The sequence below is a fragment of the Somniosus microcephalus genome, chromosome 28 (assembly GCF_052327205.1).
Source record: "Somniosus microcephalus isolate GS21.2 chromosome 28, FLI_Smic_1.0, whole genome shotgun sequence".
Classification (NCBI taxonomy): domain Eukaryota; kingdom Metazoa; phylum Chordata; class Chondrichthyes; order Squaliformes; family Somniosidae; genus Somniosus; species Somniosus microcephalus.
In genome coordinates this window covers 19,976,508-19,991,605 of record NC_141014.1, presented here as the reverse complement: position 1 = coordinate 19,991,605, position 15,098 = coordinate 19,976,508, and the positions used below count along the sequence as shown (strand labels likewise).

Below are 15,098 nucleotides of genomic sequence, written 5' to 3'. Positions count from 1 at the left end.
AGGCAGGCATCGCCAGGGCAGGCGCCGCGCTGGACCATCCCAGCAAGCCGGCCGTCGGCTGATTGCTGCGGATCCTGCAGTGCGGGCCCGGCCGAGTGCCACCGCGCCACAGCACCAGCCAGCGCATCCCAGACGCCTGCTGGCCCACATTGCGCCATCCGTCGCCGCCATTCCCCCTCTGGGCCGTCAAGGGCAAGCGGCTGCAGCTGATGGTGACCAGGCTCAGGTGCGCCACTCAGGAGACGGCCCCTCGAGGCCCAAACGCCGTGTAGGCCGCCCCCCAGCGGCATCTGGCGGAAGGGCATCTGAGCCTCAGGCGCCTTCCCCCAGCCTCGCAGCAGCCACTGGGCAGAGCTTGCGAAGGAGCAGCAGGCAGGGCAGGGGAGGCAAAATGCTGGCCAAGGTCTCGCCCTCGCGGGCCACTCAGTAGAGGGTGTGGCCAGCTTTCCTTTAATATGGCGGTGGCCATCTTTATTTTGCCCATGGTTGTGCTTTTGGAGGGCTTTTTTTTTGCGTTAGGCCGACGTTGAGGCCCGGTTTCAATAAAGGTGGAGTGGCTCCTCCCCAGTTTGTGGGAGTGAGTCGTTTGTTGGGCTTTTTGTGGGGCCCGTTTATTGTTTTTGGGGATTCATGTGGGAAGGGCTTTTCATTTTTGTTTAATAAAAAATTATCTTTATTCATGCAGTCTCCATGGTTGTTCTTCTTAGTGTTTGTTGGCTTCGCCGGCTGAGGGCTTGCGGAGCGGCTGCATTCATCTTCCCTCATGGCCCCTGGCCATTCCCTGACAGGGGGCTTAGAAGTACCGTGTAATAAGGTGGCGTCGTGCGGCCCTTGGCCCTGGTCGCTCCCTCCTGGGAACGTACTCCTGCTCCTCCTCCTCCTCCTCCTCCTCCTCATGCTCCTCCTGCTCCTCCTCCTGAGGTGCTGGTCCAACGTCAGGTGGCAGTGCCTGAGTCCTGCGGATAGCCAGGTTGTGTAGCATGCAGCAAACCACCACAAATTGGGAGACCCGGTCCGGCGAATACTGGAGAGCTCCTCCGGAGCGATCAAGGCAGCGGAACCGCTGCTTGAGGACCCCAATAGTTAGCTCGATGATGTTGCGGGTGGTTTGATGGCTCTCGTTGTAGGCCTCTTCAGCAGCGGTCCTGGGCGCGCGGAGCGGGGTCATGAGCCAGGTGCACAAAGGATAGCCTTTGTCCCCGAGTAGCCATCCTCTTGGGGGAGGCTGTGCCTGGAACATGTCATGCACAGTACTCTGCCGCAGGATAAAGGCATCGTGGCTGCTGCCTGGGAAGCTGGCATTGACTGCCATGATGCGCTGCTTGTGGTCACAGACCAGCTGCACATTCAGAGAATGGTAGCCCTTCCTGTTGCGATACTGCTCGCCATGCTCCAGAGGGGCCCGCAAAGCCACATGCGTACAGTCAATGGCGCCCTGCACCAAGGGGAATTCCCCGAGTCTGGAAAATCCCAATGCGCGCTGATGCTGGCTCTCCAGGGCCATGGGGAAGGAGATGAATTGGCTTCTCCTTCTGAACAGTGCTTCGGTCACCTGGCGGATGCAGCGATGCGCGCCGTACTGGGAGATGTTTGCTATGTCCCCAGCAGCGTATTGGAAGGAGCCGGTGGCATAGAAGTTCAATGCCACTGTCACCTTCACTTCCACCGACAGAGACGTCCTGCACCTGAGCTTTGGCCGCAGATCTCGGCGAAGCAGGTGGCAGATCTCTGCAATCACCCCCTTCCGGAATCGGAGCCTTTTAACACATCGCGCGGCACTCATGTTTAGGTAGGAGCGCTGCTGGCGGTATAGCCTGACTGGGTAAGGCCTACGTGGCCGACGCCTGTAGCCCCCTCTGCCTCTAGCCAGGGCTGCCCCTCTCACAATGCGTCTGCGAGCCCTACGGACATGGAGCTGCAGCTCCGCGTTGGCACCCCATGCAACCCCCATCAAATCCTGGCAAACACTCTAATTTCCAAATGGCCACTTGCAGCGCTGTTGCCTGAGTCCAAAAATACCTGGCTCTTGCTGCTTGAAACCAGTTAGCTATCCTCCTTGTTGTGTCTCCAGAAATGCGTTGCACAAGACTGTTTTCTGAAATAATGGATGGCCTTTATACTGGAGAGGACGTTCCCTTTAATTAGCGCCCCCCGGGGCCCGCGCTGGTTGTGTTGCGTTCCTTTTTCCAAACGCTCCGGCCGCCCGCCGCACAATGGGGCGGTCCGACTGAAGTTTGCAATCGGGGCGGCCAAAGGGCGTTGCACGAGGATGTGACGTCATTTTCTGCGCGCGCATCCGGGCGGGCGCTAAACTTTGCGCCGGCGCTAACGGGCAACTTAATTTGGGGCGGGGCGCAAACTGCGCTGCGCCCGGGCGCTACACGCATAGCGCCCGGAAATCACTTCTCTTAAGGCGCTAACTGCTGGCGCAAGCAACTGAAAATCTAGCCCAATGCATTTACCTACTGAACCACTGGAAGAACCATCCACAGTTTATAAATGGAGAAAATGTCTTTTTTCTAAGTCCTAGAACAGACAACTTTCTCCAAAGCCAGCATCTTCGGCCCCCGGCAAAATGTGCTTTGCTGCTGAACCCACCGCCTTCCCAACCACTCTCGGCGGAGTCAGATTGTATACAACTTGTGTTTTGTTTGACCTGGAGCAGACCTTTAAACCCCACATCCTATTCATCAACAAGACCGCTTACTTTCATCTCTGCAACATTGCCCATCTCTGCCCACTAACACCACCCCTCCACCTAGGTGCCAAATGCAGATCACGTGCTTCTCCACAGACAAGGAACACCATCAAGTCACTCACGTACCTTCTCATGCCCAGCCCAAGCATGGCATTAGCACACCTCACCTTCCACTCACTCTTTTATCCTGGATACGATGCATGACTCGAGCATAACTACAGAACTGTATAGAATTTACAGCACAGAAACCCCATCAGCATAGCCTTCTATTCCTTTTCCCCTTATGTGCTTATTTAGCTTCCCCTTAAAGGCATTGATGCTAGTCACCTCAACGACTCCATGTGGAAGTGAGTTCCACATTCTAACCACTGAGTAAAGCATTTTCTCCCAAATTCTTTATTGGATTTATTAGTGACCATCTTATATTTATAGGAAATATGTGTTTTAAAGTTTCAGATAACAATTTTACTTTTGAGATGTGGGGGGAGGGGGGAAAGAGGGAGAGAAGGGGGGTTTATTCTTCAAGTCAGTTAATCTGAAATATGGATAATTGACAGTCAGTTTGAACTTTAGATTTTATTAACTTACATAAATGGATTACTTTGCCTTCAACTTCAATGTCCTGCAATTTCTCCTCTCTCAGCAAAAAAACATTGTGCAACACAATCCTTCCCAGTGCTGAACTTCTCAATTATTTTACATACCGCCAGGTTCAGCCCGAACAGTTCCCTTGATATAATTAGCAGAGAAGACAGGCTGCTCAATGGAACATCCTTTCACAAGGTAGAAGGGCATCATGAACGACTGCATAGGGTCCTTCCCTTTCGCCAGAAAGATCATCTGAAACAAAGAGGGGGATTTAGCAACGGCTTGCTGGTCGTGACCATGCTCTTAAGCTTTTCAGCAGCGCCTTTACACAAAGAACATGAGGACGTTAGGGAAAGAAATGGAGTGGAGTCCATCTTGTCATTTAGGTCCTTGTTCAGGATCCACGCAGGCGCTCCACTGTAAGGACACAGAGACAGGGTCAGGCACAGCTGTGATGCTCCTCACCCCCGTGGTTGAATAATCTACTAGCAGTTACTGCCTCAGTGCACACTGCAAGAGTGGTCACAGTACTAGTTGACTGCAAGCTTCCAGTGTCCATGTTAAGCCCCTACACCTTTACTTTGTTCTCATTACACAAATGAATACAAACAGTGAAAGCAAGAAGTCTCACATTTAAAAAAGAAAATTCCCACATCCAATTTTCTCACCTCTCCTGGAGACAGGTTGTTGCTGGGTTCAGTACCAAAGATGCTGGCAGTTCGCCAGTACTTTGCCCAAGTGCCCATTCTTCAAGTGCAGCCCTAGCAAGTAAGTAGAATCATAGAATAGTACAGCACAGAAGGAGGCCAATCGGCCCATCGAGTCTGCGCTAGCTCTTTTGAAGAGCGATCCAGTTAGTCCCACTCCCCCGTTCTCTCCCCATATCCCTGCAATTTTTTCTCCTTCAAGTATTTATCCAATTCCCTTTTGAAGACTACTATTGAATCTGCCTCCACCGCCCTATCAAGCAGTGCATTCCAAATCCGAACCACTCGATGTGTAAAAAAGTTTTTCCTCAGGTCACCTCTGGTTCTTTTGCCAATCACCTTAACTCTGTGCCCTCTGGTTATCGACTCTTCAGCCATTGGGAACAGTTTCTCTTTATTTACTCGATCTAAACCCTTCATGATTTTTAACACCTTTGTCAAATCTCCGCTCAACCTTCTCTGCTCCAAGGAGAACAACCCCAGCTTCTCCAGTCTATCCACGTAACTGTAATCCCTCATCCCTGGAACCATTCTAGTAAATCTCTTCTGTACCCTCTCCAGAGCCTTCACTTCCCTCCTAAAATGTGGTGCGCAGAATTGGACACAATACTCCAGCTGGGGCCGAACTAGTGTTTTATATCGGCTCAGCATAACTTTTAGCACAAGTGCTGGTGGATTATTCAACCACATGGATGGTGAGCATCACAGCTGAGCCTGATCCTGTCCTCCATGTCTATACATGTGTGCTTCCAGCAGAGATCACGAACTGCAATCCGAGTAGGAATCTGGTCTGAAAACATAGCAAAAATTTGGGCGGAACATCATCGAGACCCATCTTTTTAAATCAAGTATAAGTTGCAAAGGATTACAATTAACTTTATATAAATAGTAATGATTAGCTTAAACAACATACTGAGATTGAATTATTAGAATCAGGTCAACGATTCTGTGTCCCAAGCTTTTAACTCAACTGCCCAAGGATAGTTTACCATCAAGGATATGGCCATGCAACAAAGCTGAATTGTCAGACTCGGTTACACAATAGTCCCTGTTTAAACAAAATAAAATGCAACAGATCTGAGGAACAAAGGGAGTTTAGTCATGGCCAACTGATCCAGGTGGGGAAATTCTTTTAAAGAGCACGTGTCTTTATGCCAGCCACAAAGATATGTATCCATTGACAATATTTCAAAAGGAATCTGGATGAGTTCAGAGAGCAAAAAACACCTGGGAGTTCTAGAAGGTAGGTGAAGGGTAGCTATAACTATTTATATGATTTACTGCAATCTCTGGAGCCTGCTTAATTGCTTTTGGGGGTCAGAGGAGAATTTCCCCAGAACTAAATGTCCCTAAATTGGCCCAGTGTTTTTCTGCATCTGCCAGGTGCAGAAAAACATAACTGGGTTTGGGGGTGGGTGGGGGGAGGGTTTGATAGATTGCATTATGTCTGGATGGGACAGGCTAAAATGGACTAGTTGGTCCTTTTCTATTCTCTTTTGTATGTTTGTAGGACTATTCAAGTCCTAACCTTAGAGCACCTGAAAGCTGCAAGCCTGGTCATCAGATGGCACAACCAGCTACCATTTCACCTACACCAGGGACAAGGGATGGGAGAAAGAGAAACCTTTGTTGTTACACCTTCACATACAAAAAGAACACTTGGCAACTAACTACACATTGTAATACATAAGGACCCAGTCTGCGGCTAGCCTTTTCATATCAGTTGAGTTAAGCAGTTGGGTTGTTAACGTTCAACTTTCTATATTATCTATTATATAGTATCTATGAGATATATTTGCTATGTGTGTTATTTTTGAGGAAGGAAAAATAAAACTTCTACTTTTGGTTAATAATAATACAACTAAATGGGCTAATAAGGTACTGTAGAACCAATCAGGGAGTTGTGAAGCCATTTCCGGGCAAAAATATTCAAGAGCATGTTAGGCAGAGTAACATAAGAAATAGGAGCAGGAGTCGGCCATTTGGCCCCTCGAGCCTGCTCCACCATTTAATGAGATCATGGCCGATCTGATCTTGGGCTCAGCTCCATTTCCCAGCCCGCTCCCCATAACCCATCACTCCCTTATTGTTCAAAAATCTGTCTATCTCCACCTTCAATATATTCAATGACCCAGCCTCCACAACTCTCTGGGGCAGAGAATGCCACAGATTTACAACCCTCAGAAGAAATTCCTCCTCATCCCAGTTTTAAATGGGCAATCCCTTATTCTGAAACTATGCCTCCTAGTTCTAGATTCCCCCACGAGGGGAAACATCCTCTCTGCATCTACCCTGTCGAGCCCCCTCAGTATCTTATATGTTTCAATAAGATCACCCCTCATTCTTCTAAACTCCAATGAGTATCGGCCCAACCTGCTCAACCTTTCTTCATAAGTCAACCCCTTCATCTCTGGAATCAACCTCGTGAACCTTCTCTAAACTGCCTAAGTATATCCCTCCTTAAATAAGGAGACCAAAACTGTACGCAGTACTCCAGGTGTGGTCTCACCAATACGCTGTACAGTTGTAACAGGACTTCCCTGTTTTTATACGCCAACCCCCTTGCAATAAAGGCCAACATTCCATTTGCCTTTTTGATTACTTGCTGTACCTGCATGCTAACTTTTTGTGTTTCATGCACAAGGACCCCCAGGTCCCTCTGTACTGCAGCATTTTATAATCTCTCTCCATTTAAATAATAATTTGCTTTTTTATTTTTCTTACCAAAGTGGATAACCTCACACTTTCCCACATTATACTCCATCTGCCAAATGTTTGCCCACTCACTTAGCCTGTCTAATATCCCTTTGCAGATTCTTTGAGTCCTCTGCACAACTTGCTTTCCCATCTATCTTTGTATCATCAGCAAATTTGGCTACATTACACTCGGTCCCTTCATCCAAGTCATTAATATAGATTGTAAATAGTTGAGGCCCCAGCACTGATCCCTGTGGCAACTGGAAAATGACCCATTTATCCCGACTCTCTGTTTTACATAGAAACATAGAAGATAGGAGCAGGAGTAGGCCATTCGGCCCCTCGAGCCTGCTCCGCCATTCAATGAGATCATGGCTGATCATCCAAATTCAGTACCCCGTCCCTGTTCTGTTAGTTAGCCAATCCTCTAGCCATGCTAATATATTACCCCTAACCCAGTCAGCTCTTATCTTGTGCAGTAACCTTTTATGTGGCACCTTATCAAATGCAAATCCAAATACACCACATCCTCTGGTTCCCCTTTATCCACCCTGCTCGTTACATCCTCAAAAGAACTCCAGCAGAATTGTCAAACATGATTTCCCTTTCATAAAACCATGCTGACTCTGCTTTACATTGCATTATATACCTGAAGTGAGCAATAGCTGAATAAGATGCTCACTGCACCACTGGCATTCGCTTTGGAGACAAAAATTGTAATAAATTAGTTTGTGAAGGAAACTGCGCAGTCAGACCAGTTATTTGTGAGCACTGCAACAGAGACTATTGCTCTGTGAAAAGGACCTTACCCTGTATGGTGTCAAATACAGCGTCCCCTTCTTGGTCCCCTTAAAGAAATCAGACTTAGCAGCCAAATCACTGAACGAGAGCTCCACATCTTTACACTCCTTTAAAAAGCTGCAAAACAAGACAAGAATGAGCAAACATACATTTGACTTCAAAGACCCAACAAATATCACGTGTAACGCGAGAGATTTAATCTTTTCTTAAACTTTCAACTGATCTACCCACCCCTTCCCAACCGGTCATGGCCTCTGCCAAAACTGCTTTTGGTGACATCCACTGGGAGATGCACCTAGTGGGAAGGGCAAGATGGGACGTTCCCCTGTGACGGCACAGCACCAGATAATGTTACTCCAAGAGGGACCGACTGCCTCAGTACACAGAGATACAGGTCAGGTTTTCTTTCCCAATAGCCTAATGGATGAAACCATTCGGTGTAGCGTTGTTAGATTACCATTCTGTGCTAAGTTAGCCGATGTCAGACAGAGCAGCAGTAGAAGAACTACAGTTGGCCTCAACACCCCCTCTAGAACGGTGACAGAGGCAGGAGGTGGTAAGGTAGTTGGGGGGTGGGACGAAAATCAGCCATGGTACCCACTCGAGTGGCCACTGCTGGAGAGAGTGTGTACACAGAAAGCATCAGGGCTCAGCCTGGATAGCTTCCAGTCAAAAAGCTTCCAGAGATCCATTGCTCAGGATCATTGATGAAGGATGACCACATTGGCAAGGCTGCTGGTGCTCATGGAATGATAACTCTGCAAAAGACAGGGCCTCCTGCAAAGACAGACAATTGAAAATAACTTGGGCTATATTTCAGCCAACTAATATCTTGAAAAACTTGGTTCAATGATACCCTTGTTTGGCTCTACAGATATATACATTCAGACAACTGGTCTAAATTCCTAATTGTTTAGTCAGAAGACACCCTCCCCAGGTCTCCCATGGCTCCAACTTCAACAAATCTAAAAAGCAACACCCAATTCCATACGAGAACTTCATTATTGACAACATGAAGTATCGTCTAGTAAACAGGAGTCATTGTTCATCACAGAAAGACTGTGGTGCATTGAACCATTAGCTCGTCATTCTGTTGGATCCACTCACCGGATAAATAATGCATCCAACAGATTTTTTTTTAATGTTCAATCTGACTATTTAATTACGTTATTTTAAACTTCTATATTGAGCTACTTTCACATTTAGAAATTGCAGAAACTCTGACAGGGATTACTGCCATTATCTACCCACCCGCCTATACAGCTCCCCTTCCTACCCTGAGGAACATTTAAAATCAAAATGAGAGATACAAAATATTGTATCTGCAGCAGCAGCAGACTTCCCCGCACCCCCCCCCCTCCCCAATTATTATGTATTTTATACATTTCCCTAGTTAGTAATGGAGTAGGTGGGCACAAAAAGGAACTACTGACAGGTTTATAGAGTGGCTGGGGTTCACTTGGTCTGACCCGGAATTTAGTCTACATTCCTGGTTATACTGCCAGACGCTTACTGGCAAATATCAATTTAAACAAAAAGAGAAACAACGGATTATATCAATCTAAATTAGAGATACTCAGAGTGCCATATTTTCTTACTGGCATCACAGTAATACCAATTGCCAGCAGTTAGATATTCTGAAAGAAGTGGATTTTTTGGACTAGTTCCCACATTCAGTAAAAGACAGATGTAATAGAGCCACCTGGTGGACTACCGATGTATATAATAATAAAGCCATGTACAGTACAGTTCTTACCGAAAGCTATGTTGTGCTGTTGTATATATATGCTGTGTCTCAAGATATCACAGAATTGGCGATGAAGATGCGATTGCGGATTCCCTAGCTGAAATTTTTGTTGGGAGGATAATCCTGCCAACCGACGGAGGGACTGTTAGAGGTCCTTTGTTTGGCGGAAAAACGTAAAAATCAGGAGGTAAATTTCCAGCACACGTGGCTGAACTGTCGGCGCTGCCAGAGTCCAGATGGCCGCGCCTATGGGAATAAAAGGGCGCTTGGAGGAGTTCCATTGCGACCAAGGCACTTTCAGAGCGTATGTGGAGCAGCTAGAAATGTTTTTCACCGAATAGTATCGTCGAAGTCCCCGATGTTGCAAATCGTAACCAGGCGGTTTTAGAAATGAAACGGGCTATTTTTTGACTGAAGCAGGCCCCGAGGTGTATGAAATCCTGAAAAATGTGCTCGTTTCCGCCAAGCCGAAGGACATGCTAACCAAGTTAGAACAGCAGTACAGTCCTGAGCCCCTGGAAATTGCTGAAAGTTATTGTTTTGGAACACGCGATCAATTAAATGACGAGGGCATCAGTGAGTACATTGTAGCTTTAAAAAAGCTACCCATTCACTGTCATTTCGAAAACTTTCAGGAATGAGCTTTGCGTGACTGCTTTGTTCATGGGTTCAAAAATGAACGCATCAGAAGTCAATTGTTGACAACTCCTAACTTAGCTGTCTGACAATCTAAGGCAAAAGTCATGTCGATGGATATGGCCGACCAACACTCCCGAGAGTTCCCCGCCATTTCCAGTCATCAGCCAACCGAGGTGAATCGGCTGCAGGCTAAAAGTAAAAGGCAGTTGGGCCTCAAGGCCTCGGCAACTGGCCACGGTAACAGTGCATTGAAGTCGTGCTATCGGTGCCTGGGACAACACATCGCTCAAAGCTGTCCATATGTGAAGGCAGAGTGTTTCTACTGCAAGAAAACTGGACATCTTGCGAAGGCATGCCGGCAGAAGAGTAAACCGACTGGCAATGCTAGAAGTAGAAATCGCCAGACGTTACATACCGTTGGAGAAACAGCAGGACGAGGAGTTTCTGGAGATTATCTCACCAGGAGCACGAAGGTATCTAACAGTGATTCGCAAGGTATCGTCATCCAAGTAGATGTCGCAGGAACCAGGATACCCATGGAAATCGACACTGGTGCATCCGTGAGCATAATCACTATATCGCGACAAGTTGCGTGATTATCGACTAGAGAAATCGAAGGTAGAGCTGCGAGGCTACTCAGGAGAGTAAATCCCTGTAGTAGGAAGTGTCACCATGCCAGTGAAATACAAGCATCAGTGTCCGAGCTTGCCTCTCACTAGTGGCAGGAGACAGCCTGCCTTGATAGGTAGAAATTGGTTGGGATCACTGAAGCTGGATTGGAATGTGATTTCTTGTGTGGAAGCGAAATTTGCATCGAAAGATGATGTCATCAAGCAGTATCCGAAGGTGTTCAGTGAAACGGGCAGTCCGATCCAAGACTTCAAGGTGAGTGTCAGAGTGCACAAGGACACAAGACCAGCTTACTGCAAGCCACGTCCCGTACCATACGCACTCAAGGAGAAAGTTGAGCAAGAACTCAAAAGACTAGAAACTGAGAACATTATCGCTAAGGTAGATCTGAGTAATTGGGCTACACCCATTGTTGTTGTACCTAAGTCAGATGGTAAGCTAAGGTTGTGTGGTGATTATAAGGTAACCGCAAACCAGGTTCTAGAGTGTAATCTACTCAATATGTTGCCAAATGTGGAAGATATGTTCACAACGCTGACAGGTGGCCCAATCTTTTCGAAGTTAGATCTAACAAATGCCTACCTACAACTTGAGTTAGACGAAGAGTCCAAGTCATGCTTGACTATGAATACTCACCGAGGCCTAGATCAGTTCAATAGGCTACCATTTGGAGTGTCTACTGCCCCCAACATATTCCAGGGGATGATGAACCAAATTTTGCAAGGGATTAAAGTGTATTATTTGGATGACATACTCATTTCAGCACCAAACAGGCAAATCCATGATGAGGTGTTGAATGAAGTGTTCAAACGGCTAGAGAAGCACAGAGTACAAGTGACAGCTCACAAGCGAGTTGTTTCAAAACTCAGTGGAGTACTTAGGGCACAGAGTAGACAAAGATGGTTCACATCCAACCAAGGAAAAGCTGGACGCAATCAGAAATGCACCCACTCCCGAGAATGTCTCTGAACTCCGATCATTTTTTGGTCTTTTGAATTATTACGGAAAGTTCCTCCCAAACTTGGCTACACTGAATGAGCTGTTGAGAAAACAGGTCCCTTGGAAGTGGTCAAAAGAATGTGACGCAGCATTCAAAGAGTGTAAAAGCCAGTTAGTAGAGAGTACCATGTTAGTTCACTATGATGTATCTAAGGAGGTCAAGCTAGCGTGTGACACCTCTCTGTATGGAGTTGGGGCAGTGATCTCTCATGTACTAGATAGTGGGGAGGAGAGACCAATTGCTTTTGCTTCACACACTCAGTTCAGTGCCAGTGAGCGGAATTATACGCAGATCAAAAGGGAAGCTTTGTCATTGATTTTTGGGGTCAAGAAGTTTCAGAAATACTTGTTTGGTCATAAGTTTACCATAATTACTGACTATAAGCCCCTGACAGCAATCCTCCATCCAAAGTCCCCAGTTCCAACCTTAGCTGCAGCCCAAATGCAGAGATGGGCTTTGATTTTGTCAGCGTACACCTATGGCATTGAGTACAGACAATCAGCTGATCACAATAATGCTGATGCTATGTCCAGGTTGCCATCCCCATCACAAGTTACACCCAATAAGGAAGAAGTGTTCTATTTCTCATACATTGATGAGCTGCCAGTCACAGCTGAAGAGATTGTTAGGGCAACCAAACGTGACCCAATTATGTCAAAGGTGTATGATTACATAGCAAATGGATGGCCAAATTGGGTATCAGAGGAAGATATCCATCCATACTTCGTTTGTAGGAATGAATTGTCAGTGGATAAAGATTGTATCATGTGGGGAGCAAGAGTGGTTATCCCAAATAGGTTCAGGACTAAATTGTTAGGAGATCTTTATGACCAGCACCTGGGAATGTGCTTGACCAAGGCCTTTGCACGCAGTTACTTATGGTGGCCAGGCTTAGATAAAGAGATAGAGTACGCAGTCAGTCAGTGTACAACATGTCAATCGGTGAGCAAGAAACCACCATCAGTACCATTACAGCCATGGAAATGGCCTCCCAGAGTGTTGCAAAGGTTACATGTAGATTTAGCTGAGCTAGGAGGACAGCAATTGTTCATAGGGATAGTCACTCGAAGTGGGTAGAGGTATTTCCGACACAGATAATAACCAGCAAAACACTAGACAATTTGGGAAGAATGGGCCGCAATTTTGTTCAGAAGAGTTCACACAGTTCATGAGCAGAAACGGTGTGAAGCATACCAAAGTTCCACCGTACCACCCTGCTTCAAATGGTGCAGCAGAGCGCACAGTACAAATTGTCAAACGTGCCCTCATCAAGCAAATGTTGGATCCAAATCCAAAGAAACGTCAGTTGTCGTTGGACCACAATCTGGCAAATTTTCTGATTACCTATCGGAATACTCCTCATACCACTAGTGGTAGAAAACAAGCAGAGTTGTTTCTCAAACGACAGCCACGAACCAGGTTCTCGTTGTTAAAGCCAAACTTGGCACAATCCGTAGAAGAGAAACAATTAAGGCAGAAAGAGAGAGTCATGATAAAGATATAGAGTTAGAGAGAGAAGTGTGAAGTTGAACCAGAAGGTTAGAGTGAAGAACCATCATAAATGGTTAAAGTGGTTACCAGGAAGAGTAGTGAAGATATGTGGCCCTCGCACATATTTGGTCAAGATGTTTGATCATGGAAAGGTTAGGTTTGTTCACGTTAATCATATCTTACCTACAGATGTGGAAGGAGTTGAAAGCTGGGATGATTCAATTTATTCTGATGAGTCAGATAGTCTTGTTACAAGTAGAGCACCAGTAGAAAATCCTACATCAGACGTACCAGAAACCAAGTCCACGACAAAGTCAGAATTTAAGTCTGAGCCCGAGTCAGGCAGACAAACAGTCTGAAAGTGTAGAGAATCCAAATGTCGATCAAGGTCAGCCCTTGGAGAAAAATTCTCCGCAGGCTCAGCCTAGAATGAGTCAAAGTCCTACAACAAGATCTGAAAGTTCTATTCAAGAAAGAAGGTATCCTCTTCAAAACAGAAAACCAGTGGTTACGTTTAATCTGTAAATATGGAAAATTAATTTGTATCTTGTTTGTGTTACAGAATTCTATAGTAGAATTTGGAAATATAAAATGGGTTCCATTTGAGAAATGTACACCAAGAGCTGTGTATACCATGCAAGTCATGTACAGTGATTATTTGCTGTGATTAACTTCTTCAACAAGGAGGGAGAAGTGTAATAGAGCCACCTGGTGGACTACTGATGTATATAATAATAAAGCCATGTGCAGTACAGTTCTTACCGGAAGCCATGTTGTACTGCTGTATATATTGTGCAGAATGGGCCTATATTCTCTGGAATTTAGAAGAATGAGGTGTGATCTCATTGAAACATACAAGATTCTGAAAGGGGATTGACAGGGTAGATGCTGAGAGGTTGTTTCCCCTGGCTGGAGTGTCTAGAACTAGGGGTCACAGTCTCAGGATAAGGGATTGGCCATTTAAGACTGAGATGAGGAGGAATTTCTTCACTCAGAGGGTTGTGAATCTTTGGAATTCTCTGCCCCAGAGGGCTGTGAATGCTGAGTCTTTGAGTATATTCAAGGCTGAGAGACAAGATTTTTGGAATCTAGGGGAATCAAGGGATATGGGGATCGGGCGGGAAAGTGGAGTTGAGGTTGAAGATCAGCCATGATCTTATTGAATGGTGGAGCAGGCTCGAGGGGCTGTATGGTCTACTCCTGCTCTTAATTCTTATGTTCTTATATATGCTGTGTCTCAAGATATCACAACAGAAAATATATTTTTTTTTTAAGTGACCTTGTTTGCCTTTGAGCTCCAAAATGAAAAGACTCAGTTCTAAGTTCCCATTAGATCAGAGCAAATTTAACCTTGTAGTAAGTGAAGCGCATTGCTTGCAACACCAATCCCCTTTCCAGTTTATATACATCAAACAGTATTGCTCCGCATATACAAGTTACTGGATGTTTCTGTATCAAAGACTGATCCATCTCACCCCCAGTCCACATCCACCAAACTTTCCTGTCTACATGCTACCACTCTGCTCACTTGACATAAGAACATAAGAAGGAGTAGGCCAATCGGCCCCTTGAGCCTGCTCCGCCATTCAATAAGATCATGGCTGATCTGATCCTAACTTCAAATCTACTTTCACTCTCCATCCCACCCGAACCCATGTGATCTCCCGGGAGAGGCAAAAAACCAGATAAAAAGCCCAATGTGCCAATTTGGGAGAAAAAAATCTGGGAAATTCCTCTCCAACCCATCTAGGCGATCGAAACTCATCCAGGAGATCACTCTGTCCCTGTATTTCCTACAGTATTTACCTTCTGTAAGAGATGATCTCCACCCCAGCCAGGAACAGGCCCAATTTACTCTTGAAGGACTCCTAGCTGGCAGCCTGTTCAAGGTCTCCACTAATCCCTGTGAATAGAACCATCTCCTGAAATCTAACACAGAATTAGAACACAAGAAGTAGGAGCAGGACCAGGCTACACGGCCCCTGGGCCCACTCCGCCACCCACAGGGCCTTGACCAATCCGAACCTAGCCTCATGTCCGATTTCCTACCCGCTCCCCGTAACCCCTAATTCCCCTTACTTCTAGGAAACTGTCTATTTC

The 15,098-nt window shown here is 46.1% G+C and overlaps 1 protein-coding gene across 1 annotated transcript in view; it reads right to left on the bottom strand.

The window, feature by feature from the left end:
- Window positions 1-15,098, bottom strand: part of LOC147099036 (WW domain-binding protein 2-like) — a 46,713-nt gene that overhangs the window by 14,571 nt on the left and 17,044 nt on the right. Inside the window, exons 2-3 of the mRNA XM_085969579.1 lie at window positions 7,500-7,608; window positions 3,403-3,538 (exon numbers count right to left, since the gene is read on the bottom strand). Of these exons, the coding sequence (XP_085825705.1) occupies window positions 3,403-3,538; window positions 7,500-7,608 (245 nt within the window). The remainder of the gene's footprint in view (window positions 1-3,402; window positions 3,539-7,499; window positions 7,609-15,098) is intronic.